This window comes from Taudactylus pleione, unplaced genomic scaffold (genome assembly GCF_031769625.1).
Source record: "Taudactylus pleione unplaced genomic scaffold, aTauple2 ptg000102l, whole genome shotgun sequence".
Taxonomy (NCBI): Eukaryota; Metazoa; Chordata; class Amphibia; order Anura; family Myobatrachidae; genus Taudactylus; species Taudactylus pleione.
Window position 1 is genome coordinate 6580858 of NW_028284504.1, and position 18759 is coordinate 6599616.

The 18759-nt window shown below is 44.3% G+C and overlaps 1 protein-coding gene and 1 non-coding gene across 2 annotated transcripts in view; one reads left to right on the plus strand and one right to left on the minus strand.

The window, feature by feature from the left end:
* The window catches only part of LOC148525668 (uncharacterized), an 80801-nt gene that overhangs the window by 54233 nt on the left and 7809 nt on the right, over positions 1 to 18759 (plus strand). Inside the window, exons 3-4 of the mRNA XM_088470720.1 lie at positions 1730 to 1808; positions 4217 to 4341. Of these exons, the coding sequence (XP_088326846.1) occupies positions 1730 to 1808; positions 4217 to 4341 (204 nt within the window). The remainder of the gene's footprint in view (positions 1 to 1729; positions 1809 to 4216; positions 4342 to 18759) is intronic.
* TRNAC-GCA (transfer RNA cysteine (anticodon GCA)) lies at positions 6162 to 6233 on the minus strand. The gene has a single exon. It is a non-coding gene; the product is annotated as a tRNA-Cys (tRNA).

Sequence of the window (18759 nt, forward strand, 5' to 3'; positions counted from 1 at the left end):
GCAATTAACAAAATGTAAAGTGAATTAACAGAAGAGAAATCTAAATCAAATCAATATTTGGTGTGACCACCCTTTGCCTTCAAAACAGCATCAATTCTTCTAGGTACACTTGCACACAATTTTTGAAGGAACTGAGCAGGGAGGTTGTTTCAAACATCTTGGAGAACTAACCACAGATCTTCTGTCGATGTAGGCTTGCTCAAATCCTTCTGTCTCTTCATGTAATCCCAGACAGACTCAATGATGTTGAGATCAGGGCTCTGTGGTGGCCATATCATCACTTCTAGGACACCTTGTTCTTCTTTACACTGAATAAGGGCCTTAATGAGATTGGCTGTATGTTTGGGGTCGTTGTCCTGCTGCAGAATAAATTTGGAGCAATCAGACGCCTCCCTGATGATATTGCATGGTGGATAAGTACCTGCCTGAATTTCTCAGCATTGAGGACACCATTAATCAGGACCAAATCCTCAACTCCATTTGCTGAAATGCAGCCCCAAACTTGCAAGGAACCTCCACCATGCTTCACTGTTGCCTGCAGACACTCATTATTGTAATACTTTCCAGCCCTTCGATGAACAAACTGCCTTCTGTTACAGCCAAACATTTCAAATTTGACTCATCAGTCCAGAGCACCTGCTGCCATTTTTCTGCACCCCATTTCCTATGTTTTTGTGCATTTGTGCATAGTTGAGTCACTTGGCCTTGTTTCCATGTCGAAGGTATGGCTTTTTGGCTGCAATTCTTCTATTAGACCACTTCTGGACAGACTTCTCCGAACAGTAGATGGGTGTACCTTGGTCCCACTGGTTTCTGCCAGTTCTCAGCTGATGGCACTACTGGACATCCTCCAATTTTGAAGGGAAGTGAGCATGATGTGTCTTTCATCTGATGCACTGAGTTTCCTTGGCTGACCACTGCGTCTACGGTCCTCATTGTTGTCTGTTTCTTTGTGCTTCTTCACAAGAGCTTGAACAGCACATTTGAAACTCCAGTCTGCTTTGAAATATTTGCCTGGAAGAGACCTTGCTGATGCAGTATAACTACCTTGTCCATTGTTGCTGTGCTCAGTCTTGCCATGGTGTATGACCTGTGACATGAAACTGTCTTCCACAACCTCACCTTTGTAGTAGAGTTTGGCTATTCCTCACCCAGTTTTAAACCTCCTACACAGCTGTTAATGACTGTGTTTCAATTTACATATGAGCATGATGATCATTATCACCTGTTTGGTATAATTAATCATACACCTGACTATAATTCTACAAAATCCCTGACTCTGTGCAAGTGTACCCAGAAGAATTGATCCTGTTTTGAAGGCAAGGGTGATCACACCAAATGTTGATTTGGCTTAGATTTCCTTACTGTTCATTCACTTTGCATTTTCTTAATTGATAAAAATGAATGAACACTTCTATTTTTATAAGCATTCTTACTTTGTAGCATTTTTCCATATCTTCCTAAAACTTTTGCACAGTATTGTATGTTGGTATGTATGTATATATATATATATATATATATATATACATATATATATATAATTTGCCATTTCCCTAGGTACATGCTCATGTGTATTTTAAGTTTCTACTTACTTTCTAACACTAATCCAGAAGAGTGACAGCTATGCAGGCTGATCTGACAAATAGCAGGCACACTTAGCAGGTATGAACCTCTCCTTTCCACTCCATTCCCTCCCACCTTTATTCTCATTCCATCCTCCAATTTACAGAGTGACGAATATATAAAGGGATGGACAGCAAAACCTCTGAGATCTCACAACTTCTCCCTGAAAAAAAGGAAATCTGCAGGTGGGTAACTATTAAATCCTTTGCTTGTTATACATCCCTGACAGAAAGTCATATCATATTAGTAATATCATGTAAAGTATATTTATTCAAATTGTAATGACATTCTAAAGGGAAAGTATCATGCTTTTTTTCTGCATAAGTGTAGTTATTATTATTATTATTATGATTATTATTATTATTAATAATAATAATAATTCATGTCTATATGTAATTGCAATACACAAAAATAAGTCAAAACAAATGTAAAAAAAATAATAAATAAAATATATTTACTGGTATTGGGAATGGGCTGATTAACATAACATTGATTTTGTTTCTTATAGTTTACTAAACTATAAGAAATACGTATTAAAAGGAGTGATATAAGAAATCTAAAGAATTTACAAATACAATATTTATTTGTTGATTATATTTTAAAGTAATATTATGTTAAAATAATGCCTGTTGTAAAAATATGTTTACACACTATAATAACAATACTTAATCTAAAAATGTATTAATTGAAAACTTATTGTAATGAGGTAGACTTTGTAACTCACATATTGCTGATTTTGTTGTGCTGTGCTCCCTACACTACCTCTGATGAGGAAGCAACATAGCAACTCCCTTCTAATAGCAGCTCATTAATCCATTACCCAAAAGGTAGGAAAACCAGAACTGAAAGCACAGACAAATCATTTCTACTGTTTGGTAATACTGAGATTGTTACCTTACCGAGACACAGAACAAATTTGGAAGCAGGGTGTGTGGTTAGTGGGATTTCCTTGGAGGTAGCCAAAAGGGGGGGCTGAGCAGGCAGGAGCGCGTCTGAATACTGTATGATCGGTTTAGACGCACATCCGCTCAAACGGTACGCCATACTCAGACAGAGAAACCGTCATAGGGCAAGTTTCGATGATGCGTCTACAGATGCACCGAGATGAATTTGCACCGCCACAAGACACTGCAAGAGGGTGTCTCAGATGTAATGAAATTGGTATTAGCATAAAGATGCAGACACAGCAAAACGGATCCGCGGCAAAAGACAAAGCCGTGCCTGCGTGCAACTCAGAATAAGGCTTATAATCACTATGCATGTCCTTCAATATTCACTACTTTTTCACAAACTATTTCATAAGGGGGATGTTAAAGGAAGTGTTGAGTAAGAAGGGTCATTTTTAAAAATAGTTTAGCGCTTCAAATTGCAGAAAACCTATTATCCAGAAAACCCTCAATTCCAAGCATTCCGCATACGAAGGGGGATATGTATCAAAACCTTGGAGAGAGATAAATTGGAGAGAGATAACGTATCAACCAATCAGCTCCTAAATGTAATTTTTCAAACACAGATGAATATATGAGGTACACAAGTAATGATTTAAGGCATTTAGGAGGAGATTTATCAAACCTTGGAGAGAGATAAAATGGAGAAAGATAAACTACCAACCAATCACTTCCTGATATTTTTCAAACACAGCCTGTAACATGACAGGTAGGAGCTGATTGGTTGGTACCTTATCTCTCTCTACTTTATCTCTCTCCAAGGTTTGATGCATCTGCCCCTATATCCCATAAATGTTTATAATTATTAACTCATCATATATTGAAATGCTGCATACATAATTTACACTACTTTTAGGAAACCATATATTAAAACCACTACAACTACAAGTGTGGCAGAGCCATAGATGCCAATAAGCAGAAATAAACACTTTCATTATACAATCTGCTATATAGAAAAATCCATATTTTACAAAAGAGACAACCCAAACAAATACTAGGGCAGCACAAAAATGGCTTCACATTGATTGAACAGGATGCGGGTATAATAACGACAGTTGCCAGCATTCTTACATAAAGTAGTGGGGTTAGGGGGAGGGTTAGGCACTAGGGGGAAGGTTAGACACTAAGGGGGATGGTTAGGTTTAGGGTCCTGGGGGGAGGTTAGGGTTGACTGAGAGGTGTTGGTATCCTAACCCTGTTGGGATGCCAGCGGGATTCTGACCTCCGGATCCCGGGCACTGACATCCCATACCCACCGCACCCAACCCAATTTAACTTATTTGAATTGTGCCTTGGTTTTTACCTAGGAAATATTTAACCCCAGCAATACTAATGGAGGAAGTGGTGCAAGACAGGGGTGCAATGAATATATGAGGTACACAAGTAATAATATAAGACATTTAGGAGGAGATTTATCAAACCTTGGAGAGAGATAAAATGGAGAAAGATAAACTACCAACCAATCACTTCCTGATATTTTTCAAACACAGCCTATAAAATGACAGTTAGGAGTTGATTGGTTGATATCTTATCTCTCTACTTTATCTCTTGTTGCACCGCCCCCTAAATCATGATGCCTGAGGCAGTTTAGACTCTAAATAAAGACCTAATTACTGCATATCTAATAATTGCTGTTTACTCACAAGAGAAAAGAAGTCAGAAAATGAACCCCTCCATCCTGGGAGTGTTTTATCTGCTGTTATCTGTCCAGAGTCAGTCTCTACACAATGAACATTTAAAAGCTTTGGACTTGTCAGAGAACAGAGATCTGGTGAGTTTATATGGAACAAAGAATATAATTTACTAAGTTTTTTTTTTTAATAATTACATTGTTTAGTAGTATTGTCTACGATTGTCTACTTACCAATAAAAATCCAGAATTACTTTTCTTATAGCTCAAATACATCTTTAAAGTTGACTAAAGTAAATTTCTTAATCAATAATACATAAAGAACTTTATCTAACTTTTTTATTTTTTGTTGCAGGCATCATAACCTTTTTTCAGATATTTACTCTATATTTACTGTTATCTGTCTCTTCCTGACTTTCACTAATGATCAGATGTGGCTCCAAACTTGAAATAGGGGAGCCAAACCAACTGCCAGTGAGTCCCAGCTGGTGATGTTTGGCAGCGTTTAGAGTGGCAGTTGGTGTGGCTCCCCTATTTCAATTTTGGACGCTGCTGCAGTCCCACCTCTGGAGCTACCACTGCTAATGATGTCATAAGTTGTAAATGAGATAGAACTGGCAGACATTCTAATAAATATTACTGTAGCCACTTGCATATTGGGAGATAAATAAAAGGTTACTCGCAGATGATCATTTTAGTTTTTGACAGTAAGATTAGTAGATACATATGAGTACCAGCATACCTGTAGGTTAAAGATTTACTTTATTCCTGATATTCGCCAACAATGACATGCTAGGATGACAACTGCACAGAAATATCAGCTTAATACTGAACAATAAGAGAACAGAAGATTAATCAAGTGCTGATTTTGGGTGCTTCTATAAAAATGAGTACAAGTAGCAGCCCACCAGAAGAAAAGCAGACATTTCTGAACCCCTAGTAGGAAATATAGCAATAGAAAAAGTGTAGCACTGAATATTGTACAGAAATATTTCTGTCAAGCAAATGATATTAGCAATAATATATTTAATCAAAGCAATACAAATATAAAATATATATATATATAATACAATAATTATTGACTGCAATAGTAATACATGACTGCTTTTTTTGGACACAGTATTATTACAAGATATTTATTTGAGCTTGAAGAGATAACATTGTGAAAGATAAAGGACCAACCAATCAGCGCCTGTCATTTATCAAACACAACCTGTAAAATGTAAGTTAGAAGTTGATTGGTTACTACTTTATCCCTCTCCAAGCTATATGTGCAATATGAGTCAATCTGCCTATCAAATTTAGAAACAATTGTAACTTCTCTCAAATGGATGGCAGCTTCTTTTTTTATACTCAGGAGAGAAAATGAAACATCTATAAAGGGGGGAATTCAATTTGCCGGCGAATGGTGTGAATTGCCGTTGGTGCAGCGTTTAAACGCCTCGCACCCTTCGCCTGGCCGAAAGACCGATTCGCACAAAAGTGCTCGCTACACTTCTCCCTGCAAGTGACTGAAATAACTTCAACTCTGCATGGAGACAATTGAGACGCATGTGCAGTGCATCCACCTCTGAATCAGGTCCTCAGAATCATGCCCTATGAATCACTCAGACATCTGAAACTGACAAAAAACATGCAGATTGCAGTTACAGGACAGTGGGGCAGATGTATGAATCTCTGGGAAGTGATAAAGTGCAGAGTGATAAACGACCAGCCACTCAGCTCCCAACTGTCATGTTACAGGATGTGTTTGAAAAATGACAGTTGGGAGCTGATTGGTTGGTCGTTTATCACTCTGCACTTTATCACTTCCCAGAGCTTCATACATCTGCCCCAATATTCATTAGATATTTCAATGATATTATATTAACATTGAAGTTGCTTGCTTCTGAACCATTGCTAATGAGCCATGTGTATGTAAATGTAGGCGCATTTATGAAATTGATAAGTAAAAAAAATGAAGGGGGCACTCGGATTTGAACCAAGGACCTCTCGATCTGCAGTCGAATGCTCTACCACTGAGCTATACCCCCTGTGTACATTTTACAGACAAAAGGTCAGGTGTGTGTAATATGAGTCACATACTGTACACACTGTATTTGTTTAGTGCTGTTTGTCTTTACTGCTGATAGCATAATTGTTTCTAATAGAGGAGAAGAAAGTGGATTAGCCAAGCACAATGTGAAAATGTAAATGCATAATACATATTGACAATAGCCTACAGTACACAAATCAGTACACAAGCATTTATAAAGAAAATTCACGTTACATGCAAGATATGCTGCTGGACTAATGGCCTTCCACCTCTACTTTGTTCCTATGCATGAGTGAAACAACCACTCACTATTCAGTATTGCAGCTTTAGGGGTGCAGCTTCATATGTAATCCATATTCGTCTATTTAGGTATATATAAGTAGAAAGAGGGCACTCACCATTTGTAAACAAATATGGGAAACTGTTCTTATACACATACCACCAGCCATAACAGTGTCAGGGTAGTCGCCGTTTTGGTCCAAATACTAAACCTGCAGTAGAGCCGATGGGGGATATCACTAACGACCCGTGGGAGCAGAGCACACATATCATGGGTACACACTAGACGAAATACCCGATGTCGCTCCAATCCGCGGGATTTGAAGACATATCGTCTAGCAGTGGTTCCCAAACTTTTTTGAATCACGGTGCCCTACAGTATTAGCATTGTTTTCACGGCACCCCTAAGCCAGGGTTGACTACCTTTAATATTCTCTTCCCGGGAGAAGCCCGGGTAAGAGAAGCAGCAGGGGGCCGACGGGGGCGGGGCTTGACGATTCGCGTCATTAAGCCCCGCCCCCTCATGGTAAAATTGCCGCGATTGGGCACAATTTACATAGGGGCGTGGGCCAAATGCTGTGATTCATGCAGAATCACAGCTTAAGCCCCGCCCCCTTCACGGAGACCCGCGATCGCCGCGGGTATTCTCCTAATTCTGCCCACTTCACTAGGAAGTGGGCAGAATGCGGGAGAAATGCCTACCCTACCGGGGGTGCGGGGGGTTACCCGAAAAATCGGGAGCCTCCCGCGAAAACCGGGAGGGTAGGCATGTATGCCCTAAGCCAATAGTTTGTTATTCAGAAATTCAGAAAAAAATTTTGTAAAGTAAATTGTGCTTACCTGTCATCTTTTGGGTCAGTTATGTGGTGGTGGACAGGTTTGCGCTTCTGTTTGTCCATATATTTAAATTACATTGACCACAAATAATTTTATTTTGTGCTAGGCCACCAACCTGAGGCACCCCCGCAAGTGTCCCAAGGCACCCCAGGGTGCCTAGGCACATAGGCCTTCATTCAGAGGTGGTCGCAAGAAGCGATCGCTCTTTCTGAATGAGGGCGGCCGCTTCATTTTTGAAGTGCGGCTTCCTGGTCGTTAGTTAAGCTGTGGGTTACCACCCACAGCTTAACGACCAACCAGGTTGATGGTCGCGATGGTGATCACCATCGCGACCATTGGGGCTTGCGATGAAACTCTAAGGTTGGGTCTCGGCAACCGCAAGCCCCAGGGAGCTTTCTGCTCTGATGGAGCAGGAAGCTCCCCACTGACATCACTGATGATGTCAGTGCGGCTGCCCACAAAACGGTAGGCGTTCGTTAACCACCCCCCCAACCCGCCTACAAAACGGGGCGAGCTGTTGATCAACATCAACAGCCGCCCCTTTTGTAGCGAGCTCCGGAGCAGTGCGGCCGATGCGCGTGCGCAGGGCTACCCATCGACCCGGTTGCAAGCACAACGGTGCTTGCGACCGGGTCTGAATGAGACCCACAGTTTGGGAACCACTGGTCTAGAGTGTACCCACCTTTAGTCATGACAAACAGTACATAGACCTTAGCCCATAGTGTAGTTCAAAACAGCACCTCAAACAAAGGGCCTAAGTCAGAGATGGACGCAATCCCGATGTTTCGCTTTGTTTTACGAAGCTGCTGGTGAACATCTCAATGAAAATCCCAGCAGCTGCGATATTTGCATAATTATTGCAGTCGCTGCATACTACTTCGCAGCAGCAGTGACATTAGTGTACATCTCATAATCAGGCTAAATGACTTAGCTTAAATAAAAAAAAAGTAGAGACAGCGCTGCATTCACTTGATTACTCAGAACTAATAGAAATAATGCTTTGACCACATAAAATTAAATAATTGAATAAATATACAATAAGTACATACTAATTGGGATAATACATAATATACAAAATTTTAAAATACAACACACACACATATATATATATATATATATATATATATATATATATATATATATATACACACACACAATATGTTACCATTACATCTCCCTGGTCTATGGACCATCGACGCATGTCCCACACAATGGTGGATTTAGACTCCGCTTCTACACATTGTGGTGGGATTCTTAGAAGAGAACATACTAACAGCCACTAGCTCTCTATCCATTGTGGACATAGGGACTCACTCATCAGTCGACGGAATTGCAAAGCCGCACAAACGGGACTTTGCAATTCCATCCTGCTAAAATTGTAATGCTGCAGGAGGCGTCTGAAGTGAAGAGACGCCTCTTGTCAGTCTCTGCGATCCCAGCACTGCACCCAAGATCGCAGCCTGGGATTACCATCGCGACCATCGATCGGAATCTGTTGTGTGGTACCAGCCGGCTAAGTATGCCTCAGCTAACACAGGCTGGCTGGCTTGCGAGGTCAAGAAGACGCTGACCCTGGCCTCCTCCCTCCTGGAAAATGGGGACGACACGTCCCCTTTTCCGGGAATGCAGGCTGTCCTCACACTGCCCCCAAAACAGCTCTGACTGTCAATAAGGCAGAAGCAAAGGAGGGGGGGGGCAGTGTGCAATCTCGCATGACCCGTTATGTGCAAAACAGGTCCTGTGCATGCGCAGATTCCCAATAATCGTGAATCGCCGTTAATACTAGAATCTGCATCTTTTGCTGAATCAGCCCCATAGTTCCTGCAGCTACCAACACATCATGGTTCTGGATTTTCAAAAATTCATTTATATCCTCCATCTTAGGGGTATATGAACTAAAGTGCAAATGTTCAGAAGTGGAGTTGTTGCTCTTAGCAACCAATCAGACTCAAGCTATTATTTAACTACCACCTTCTAGTAGATAATAGCTAGAATGTGATTGGTTGCTATGGGCAACAACTCCGCTTCTAAAAACCTGCACTTTAGTAAATATACCACTTATTCTAGTTGAGGACAACAACCATACTATTTGCACAAGTGCATACATCTGTAACATCTTCAAAAGTATCGTTTGGAGATTGATGCTATTATGGCGAGACATTGTTACTTATTATTTCTAAATGTCTATTAATCCCAGTGACTGGATCTTTAGTTTATTAAAGGATAATTTCTTATGTATAACCGTCACTTCCTCAACTCCACCAGTGGTCCATGAAAAAGCAGAAACCAGCACTCCAGTATAGAGTAATGAATGCATTTAATGGGCAAAAGAAGCCATCAAATTAAAGTATATAGATGCAATATTTATCATCATAATGTATAGGCAGTAGAGAATACATAGCATCAGCTGTTTCGGTGTGTCACCACCTTCCTCAAGGGTCTGCCATAATACATGCTATAGAAAACAGACTTAAATAGCCCCTAAATCAATAAGATAAAGTGCACTCACCTGTAATCAAACTCCCCCGTAGCGCCGCCGTCTATGGGTACCTCCATTCAACCTCAGGTAAGTAGAACCAAAGAAGGGGAGTGAAACTCAGGGGTCTATGTACTAAGCCTTGGAGAGAGATAAAGTGGAATGAGATAAAGTACTAACCAATCAGCTTCTAACTGCCATTTTCCTAACTGACAGTTAGGAGCTGATTGGTTGGTACTTTATCTCCATCCACTTTACCTCTCTCCAAGGCTTAGTACATAGACCCTCAGTTCTGCCATCATAGAAGTGAAGTCACAGGACCCAGCAGGCACTTATAAATGTGTCTATACAACTCAAAATAAATAACAAACATTAATTGTAAGTACATTATGTAAACATGCTCAATAATCCAGATTAAAAGAGCATGAACGATTATTTCAATGTATGGTACAAGCACCATATGTTGATATTAACCAGGTAAAAGCATCAACAAATGTATTTGCTCTATTAGGAGGTAGTGTTTGGTTGCTAAGCAACCAATCTGAGATGTAAACAATACCAACATAGTGAAGGATCGATACACAGGATAACACATAGGAGTCTATTTACTAAGCAGTGTTAGGAGACAGAGTGAAAAGTGATAAGGTGCCAGCCAATCAGCTCCTAACTGTCATTTTTCAAACACAGCCTGTGAGATGGCAGTTAGGAGCTGATTGGCTGGCACCTTATCACTTTTCACTCTGTCTCCTAACACTGCTTAGTAAATAGACTCCTTAGAGCCTCAATAGTGGCTCAGGGAACAGAGGAGCTCATTCAGACCCGCTCGCTAGATGCGTTCGCTCGCACCCAGCGTATGCAAATCTGGCACACACCCAGCAAGGCAGGCGATCGCCCACTATGTCTTGGCGTGAGATCACTCTGTGTATGGAGACACCCACCAGCCTGTCTTAAGATGCCCACTTGCGCATGCCATCTCCAGGAAGTGTATGCAACCACCAGTACATCGGGTACCATCGGATGGGAACGCAGCGATGGAGGTTGACTATACCCTACCACAAGCACTGCGAACACTTCAGTGTGAAATACATCCAGGTGACATGTACTATGACGCTGCCTGTTAATTCTGCACACCTCTGAAACAGTGTTAAGACTCTCGGGCACGCCTGCGTTCGCACCTCCACTCCCCCGTTTCTAGTGGCCAGACTAGGGACGGAGGTTCACCTTCCAGCAGGACAATGACCCGAAGCTTACTGCTAAAGCAACACTCAAGTGTTTTAAGGGGAAACATTTAAATGTGTTGGAATGGCCTAGTCAAAGCCCAGTCCCAATCCAATTGAGAATCTGTGGTCAGACTTGATGATTGCTGTTCACAAGCGGAAACCATCCAACATGAAGGAGCTGGAGTGGTTTTGCCTTGAGGAATGGGCAATAATCTCAGGGGCAAAATGTGGCAAGCTCATAGAGACTTATCCAAAGTGACTTGCAGCTGTAATTGCCGCAAAAGGTGGCTCGACAAAATACTCACTTTAGTGTGGTGAATAAGTTATGTACGCTGAAGCTTTCTGTTATGTTGTCCTAAAGATTGTTTGATTCACAATATAAAAAAACCAACTTCACAGGTGTAGGCATGTTCTGTGAATGAAATGATGCACACCTTCAAACAATCCATTTTAATTCCAGGTTGTGAGGCAACAAAACATGAAAAATGCAAAGGGGGGTGAATACATATGACAGTTTGAACGATTTGTCATTCCGATGCGTCGGAATCGCCAAATCATTCAACATATCATCTAGTGTATAAGGGCCTTTAGAGGGAATGAAACCGAATATAGGCTGCATGGTTGAGTTATGAATTTTTAGTGTAAGTGCCTGAGCCTTGCCCTGGCCCAATACAAAAATAGGCCAGTACCTTCATCTGCTCTGAAAACTGTGGAATACACCAAGGTGATGTATTTGGAGAGGGAGAACCTTGGCTAGAAGGGAGTTGCAAAACTACAATTGTCCATGTAGATACAATTGAAAAAATGCTGGCAAAGTATATTTTTTGGAACTGTTCCTCTATCAATAGCATTTGTGAGATACTCATGAGTGGTAGTAGTGGCAGGTAGCAGTGGCTCAACTTGAAATTATTTATTTGTACAGTTATGCTGGGTACACACTTGGCTGATGGGTAAACCGACCCGCCGACCTGATGATTGGTAAATGCATTTACACTTACCAATCGTCCGACCAATTTGTCGGGCATGACGTCACATTTAGATTTGCCCACCCAATTGAGCTGTCACTCAATGCCGGATCTCTGCAGCATGTGTATGGGCGATGGGCAGGTCACCCGTACCCACCAGCAGATGCAACGATATAGCTTCAGATATATTGACCATCTGATGTGCTGCACAGCCGATGCAATATGTCTGTGAACTACATCATTCACAGACATATAGGGGGTACACACCCACTGACGCACTCACGTTACATCGGCCATTATATCGACTGAACGGCCAATGTATCGCCCAGTGTTTACTCAGCTTTTGTGGGAGAGCCAGTACTCCCATTGACAGTGGCATTATGAGAGAATATCAGGGGTCCAAGTTTTTTTTGGAAGAATACATTTTAAATCTATGATTGTGACCCAGCAACATGAAGGGGACTTGAGATAATAAGCTAATTTTAAACTGCAACCTGTAAAAGACTGGTTACACATTTTAGGAATTAAAAGTAAGTGAAGACTTATGGACTTTAATATCAGAACACTTATATTTTCTCCATGATAGAGATCACACAATGCCACTTGTAAACAGGGGGCTATAACAAATGTATGTAAGGCGCATAATTGTATATACACAGGCTCCATGTTAGCGTAATGACCGCATAGCCCTAAGGTGTGACTGTGTTAGTAGTCACACTACCCTAGTTTTACACAGTACTATAATAATAATGAGGTGTCATATACAAAAGAGAGAATAGTGCCTGGAGAGCAATGAATAAATGCTAAAGTTGCATTTCCAGCATAAAATGTAATTACATACAAAGTAGATTATATGAAATACAAATATCTTCTTTCTCTTTTCAAATTGGAGTTTTCTTCCTTGAAGTAGTCTAAGGGCCATATTCAATTAGAGGCGAAAAGTCAGAGGTCGGACTTTTCGCTGTCATCGCAGGTTTTCCTGGGGATAAAGTATTGGGCGCGTGCCTGTGTATCCTTGTATTCAATTAGGAATCGGCAAAAACGGGACCCGGCGAAAAGGTAAGTATTGAAAAATCCTGTCACTTTTGGGGAAATCAGCCTGTCACCCCCAAAAGATGGTCTGACATGGGGGATCACTATGGGTACCCCCGAATTGGCCTGCTGATGGTATTTGTCAGCAGGTGCTTTTATGCGTCTTTGAATAAGTGGTGAAGAATAGCATCTAGCAAAATTTTTTTGGGTAAACAACTAGTCCAGTGGCATATCTATAATGGGGGGCCCTGTACCGCACACCCTGCCCACCCATATTATTTTAAACTTACCTGTCCGTGGTCGCGATGCAAGTGTCAGCGCTGCTCAGAACACTGGAAAATGGCCGCCGCGGACATTTTTCCGGTGTTCTGCGCATGCGCAGTAGAGGACTGGCCAGCTGCGTCAGTCGGCTGCCAGCCACCGGGGAGAGAGGAGGGGGCCCTGCACGGGGAGTGCACACGGGCCCTCTCCTCTTTTAAGACGCCCCTGACTAGTCCCATCAAATCTGGGGTACATGAAAATGGGTGCAAGCATATTTTCAAGTCCCTAAAGGGAACTTAAAAATTCTTCAAAAATCCACCTGCCGCAACCAACCGCATTCTAGAAAACACCTGCCGCATACTTGGGGACCCCACCTGGGTCTATTTCACTAGTTTTTAAGTTTGTCCTATGGTACTTTTTAGAATTTTTTTGACACAGATTACTTTTAGGGGACATTCCAAGGGCTGCAGGGTACTTTTTAAAGTCTGTACCCCAAAACCCCTATTCTGCACTTTTTTTCACCACCTATTCAGTGGTGAAAACTTATCCCCATTTTTTGACAAAGACTTTTCACAACTGCGCAAAGTCTTTGAAATTGAATATGGGGATAAGTGAAAATGGCGAAAATGACATCAACCCATTTTCGTAGCCTAATTGAATACGGCCCTAAATGGTAAATTCAGTTAAGCAGTGGGAATAGACTATGATGACTTCATACTATAGCTGCAACCTTAATTTATTACTTACTACAAGCTGTTGGGGTCAATTCACAATCAGTCAATCAGAGTGACTAGGTATTGCTGCTGATTGTCATCACCGTCATCGCTTATTGTTGTACCACCTCCTGCAAGATCTGCACCTCCTAAAAGTTGTGTCTGTGCCTCTATCTATTAGATTTGCAATTATTTGAATATGCCTTTACTGTAATTGGCCTTTGCTTGACAGCAGCTGCTTTATTTTGTTCCACCTTTTCAGTCGGAAGTAGTCATAAGTGTGTTACTGTTCTCATGGACAGTACATAAATGTGTACATTCATACATAAATGTGTACATTCATACATAAATGTGCACATGTATACATTGCATTCAACAACATACAAAACGGGTCTCAAAATTGAGTCCCTTGATGTTTTCCAAAAGTATCAGACAAAAATGTCAAGTGAAGTTACCAATGTGATCAGAAGTGTGTAACCTGTTGGTGAACAGCTACAACTCCTGTAAGTCTATAAGATGTAAGTGTGTACCAAGCAGTGGCGTAGCTAGGGTATTTGGAGCCCAGGGCAAATTTGAAAATGGATCCACCCCACCTTATGTGGCCACTGAAAAATGGGGCATGTCAACATGACACACACCCCTTTTTTGTCGCTGGGAACATTTCTTTCCATTTGCACCTTAATGCAGTGCCCCTTATACAGTCCCCCCCTATGCAGTGCCCCCCCTCATGCAGGCCCCGATTAGTTCCCCTTATACAGGCCCCTAGTAGTGGTCCCCCATATACAGTGCCCCCTGTAGTGGTCCCCCTTATGCAGCCCCCCATTAGTTCCCCTTATACAGTGCCCCCAGTAGTGATCCCTCATATGCAGGTCCCCAGTAGTGATCCCCCATATACAGTGCCCCTTATACAGTGCCCCCAGTAGTTGTCCCCCTTATGCAGTGCCCCCTGTAGTGGTTCTCCCTTTTCAGTGCCCCCTGTAGTGGACCCCCCTGTGCAGTGCCCCCAGTAGTGAGCCCCTTATATAGTGCCCCCAGTAGTAGTCCCTCCTATACAGTGCCCATTATATAGTCCCCTTTGATGCAGTGCCCCCTGTAGTAGTCCCCAGTAGTGGTCCCCCACAATGCAGTGCCCACAGTAGTATCCCCCCCAGTGGTAGTCCCCAGTAGTGGTTCCCCATGATGCAGTGCCCACAGTAGTATCCCCCCCCCAGTGGTAGTCCCCTGTAGTGGTTCCCCACAATGCAGTGCCCACAGTAGTATCCCCCCCAGTAGTGGTCCCCAGTACTGGTCCCCCCCCACCTGAAGCAGTGCCCACAGTAGTATCCCCCCCAGTAGTGCCCCCAGTAGTAGTCCCCTTCTTTGTAATAGAGCGCGCCACCCCCCCCCGAAATACACACCTAAATTAACCAAAAGAAAAATACTTACCTGTATCCACGCTCCTGCTCCCGCCGCCGTCCGCACGTCCATCCTCCCGGGTCGGGCCGCTCTGCATTATGGGAGAGACGTCATGACATCATGACGTTACTCCCATTACCACTGCAGGAGCCGGACGGAAGCCCGGCTCTTGCAGTGGACGCGCAGCAGTCAATGAGAGTCTATCAGACTCTCATTGGCTGCTGAATAACACACACATCTCCGCCAGCACTGGCGGTGATGTGTGTGCAGCATCAGGAGCCAATGAGAGTCTGTCTGACACTCATTGGCTGCTGAATAACACACACATCGCTGCCGTGCTGGCGGCGATGTGTGTGTTAGCACAGTCTGAGCCCGCCTGCCACCCTCCTCCTGGCGCTATTGGGCAAGCGCTCAGGGGGAGGGAAGGGGCTCAGCTGTGCAACACAGGACCGGCGCTGGGAAGACTAGCGCCGGTCCTGTGTAAATGTGTAGCGCTGACCGCACTCACTGTGGTCAGCGTTACACTGGCTAACTAGGGCGGGCCGGCACCGTGGCCAGCGGCACCCCCCGCGCCGCCGGTCTCACGGCGCCCAGGGCACGCACCCCGCTCGCCCTGCCCTAGTTACGCCACTGGTACCAAGGCCCTGATTCAGAGCCGGACGCTCTTTCAGAGCGCTCGCTCTGAATCAGGGTGGCCTTTTTATTTTTTAGTTCCGGCCTCCTGGCCGCTCGCTAAGCTGTGGGTGACCACCCACAGCTTTTGCGAGCGGCCAGGTGATGGTCGCGATGGTCGTGACCATGGGGCTTGCGACAAGACCCTTGTGGTAGGATCTCGTTCCCGCAAGCCCCAGTGAGCTTCCTGCTCTAAATAGAGCAGGAAGCTCACCACTGACATCACTGGTGATGTTAGTGGTGCCTCCCACAAACGGCAGCCTCTGTTTGTGTAGCCACCCCCCCCGCCTCCAAAACGTGGCGAGCTGTCAATCACAATCAACAGCCCATTTTGGTGCGAGACCCGTAGCGACGGAGCGCCCGTCGCTGGCCGGGTCTCGTGCATGCGCAGGGGGCAAACATCGACCCGCTTGCGAGTGGGTCTGAATCAGCCCCCAAGTACCATATAATATGTGAATTAAATTATCTAATCTGAAAAGGTAATTTATAGCAAGGCATTCCATATGCATTACACTTTCTGATTGGGTTTTGTATGTGTCTTATTCTTTACCAGCCGTAATGCCCAGCTATGCCTGTTTTTTTTTTATTTATTATCCCTGTCTCCAGCCCTCACTCTCTCTACTCAACACTTTCCCCAAACCACCCTCTCTCCTATCTCTCTTCACACCCCCTTTTTTTACTTTGTTCCGCACCCAAACACTTTCTCTTCACCATTCTCCCCCTCCACCACTGTTTCTCTCTGTCACTGCCCCCTTACTCTCTCCTGTAACATCACTAACACTGGTGGGAGGGGTCAGAGGTCATGCCAACTGTTATTACATGCGAACGTGATGGCATTGTTTTTATCAGCAGTCTATTTTATTACACAAACTAATACATTTAGGCCGGGATGTACTAAGGTTGCGGTGACCATTCGGCCAGTCACCGCAACCTTACTAATCGCATATGTACTAATATATGCGATTAGTATAGCAAAGGACAGCTCTTGCGATAAGAGCTGCCCTTTGCGAAGTACCCGACGCCGAGTGACGGGGTCTCCGTGGGATCCCGCTCCCTCCGAGCCCCGGGAGCTTCCTGCTGGTCACATGTGCAGGAAGCCCCGGGCTCCTCCTCCTCCTCCCTGCACCTGGAAGAAGCTTAGGGGGAGGAGGAGACGGAAGACCCAGGAGGAGCGCAGGCTGGCGACCCTGGACAGCAGGTGAGTGGAGCTAGCGCTGGGCGACGGCGGGGCGGCGAGGCAGCAGCGAACCGGCGGGAGCAAGGTGCGGTAAGAAGCCCATAGGCTTCTATAGGGTAACGCCAGGTTTTTCTGGCGTTACCCTATGCACCGATAAAAGTGCGTCCGGGCCCTAGTACATATGAAAATGCGGTAAAAACCCAGTTTTCGGGGTTTATACAGCATTTTCCCTTTCGTTCATCCCGGCCTTAAAGTTATAGAATTAACACAATGTTGGAGTCAGGGGTGGATTGGGATGGAAAACCAGCCTGGGAAATTTCTGGAAGCAGCCCTTATGGGGGTGGGGTCTGTTAAGGGGGTGGGTCTGTTGAGGGGGCGGGTCTGTTGAGGGGGCGGGGTCTGTGGGGGAGGGCAGGATACTCCCTCCTCTTAGGGCCTGGAGGAGCTTTTGCAAGCCACTGAGGGGAGCAGGATCGGCAACAGAAATCTTGTGAATGATAAACTGTTTTTGGGGCCCCCCATCCCTTTGAACTAGGTACAGGCCAGTCAGTTTGGAAGTCTTTTTTCTTACCTATATTGTGGTTTCTCTGCAACGGGGGAACCTCTGTAGAATTTGGGCCTCACTGGACAGCGTCTTCAGCCGGTATTCACTATTCATGTAGATCACACTGTCTGGAAGATGCCTGTTTACGTAGAAATATAACCAATGTCATCATCATAACAAGATAATGTATTGTAATATTGTAATATTGTATTATTTTTGTGCAGGGCAAAATGTGAATTTCCCTGATCAAACAATTTCTGTGTCTTTCCAGGCCCCAGTGTTACTCCAGACCCCCTTACGTCTCCCCATTCTCAGGCCCCCTGTGGTTCTCCAGGCCCATGTCTCTCCATCTCCAGGCCTCCATGTCTCTCTCCAGGACCCCCTGCATCTCTCCATACCCAGGCCCACCTGTAGCTCTCAGCCTTATTCCCCAAGCCCCAGTGTGTCTCAGCCTCATTTCTCAGACCGAGTGTGTCTCAGCCCCATTCCCCCAGACTCAGTGTGTCTCTCATCCTCATTCCCCCAGCGTGTCTCAGCTTCATTCCCTCAGACCCAGTGTGTCTCTCATCCTCATTCCCCCAGCGTGTCTCAGCCTCATTCCTCAGACCCAGTGTGTCTCTCATCCTCATTGCCCCAGCGTGTCTCAGCCTCATTCCTCAGACCCAGTGTGTCTCTCAATCAATCCCATCCCTCAGACCCAGTGTGTGTCTCTCAGACCCATTACCCCAGCCTGTGCCTCAGCCCCAGTGTGTGCCTGCCTCATTCCTCCCAGCCCCAGTGTGTCTCTCAACCCCATTCCCCCCAGCCCCAGTGTGTCAGCCTCATTTCTCCCAGAACCAGTGTGTGTCTCAGCTCCAGTGTGCCCTAGCCCAAGTGTGTGTATTAACTCCAGTGTGCCCTAGCCCCAGTGTGTGTATCAACTCAAGCAGTGTGCCCTAGCTCCAGTGTATCTC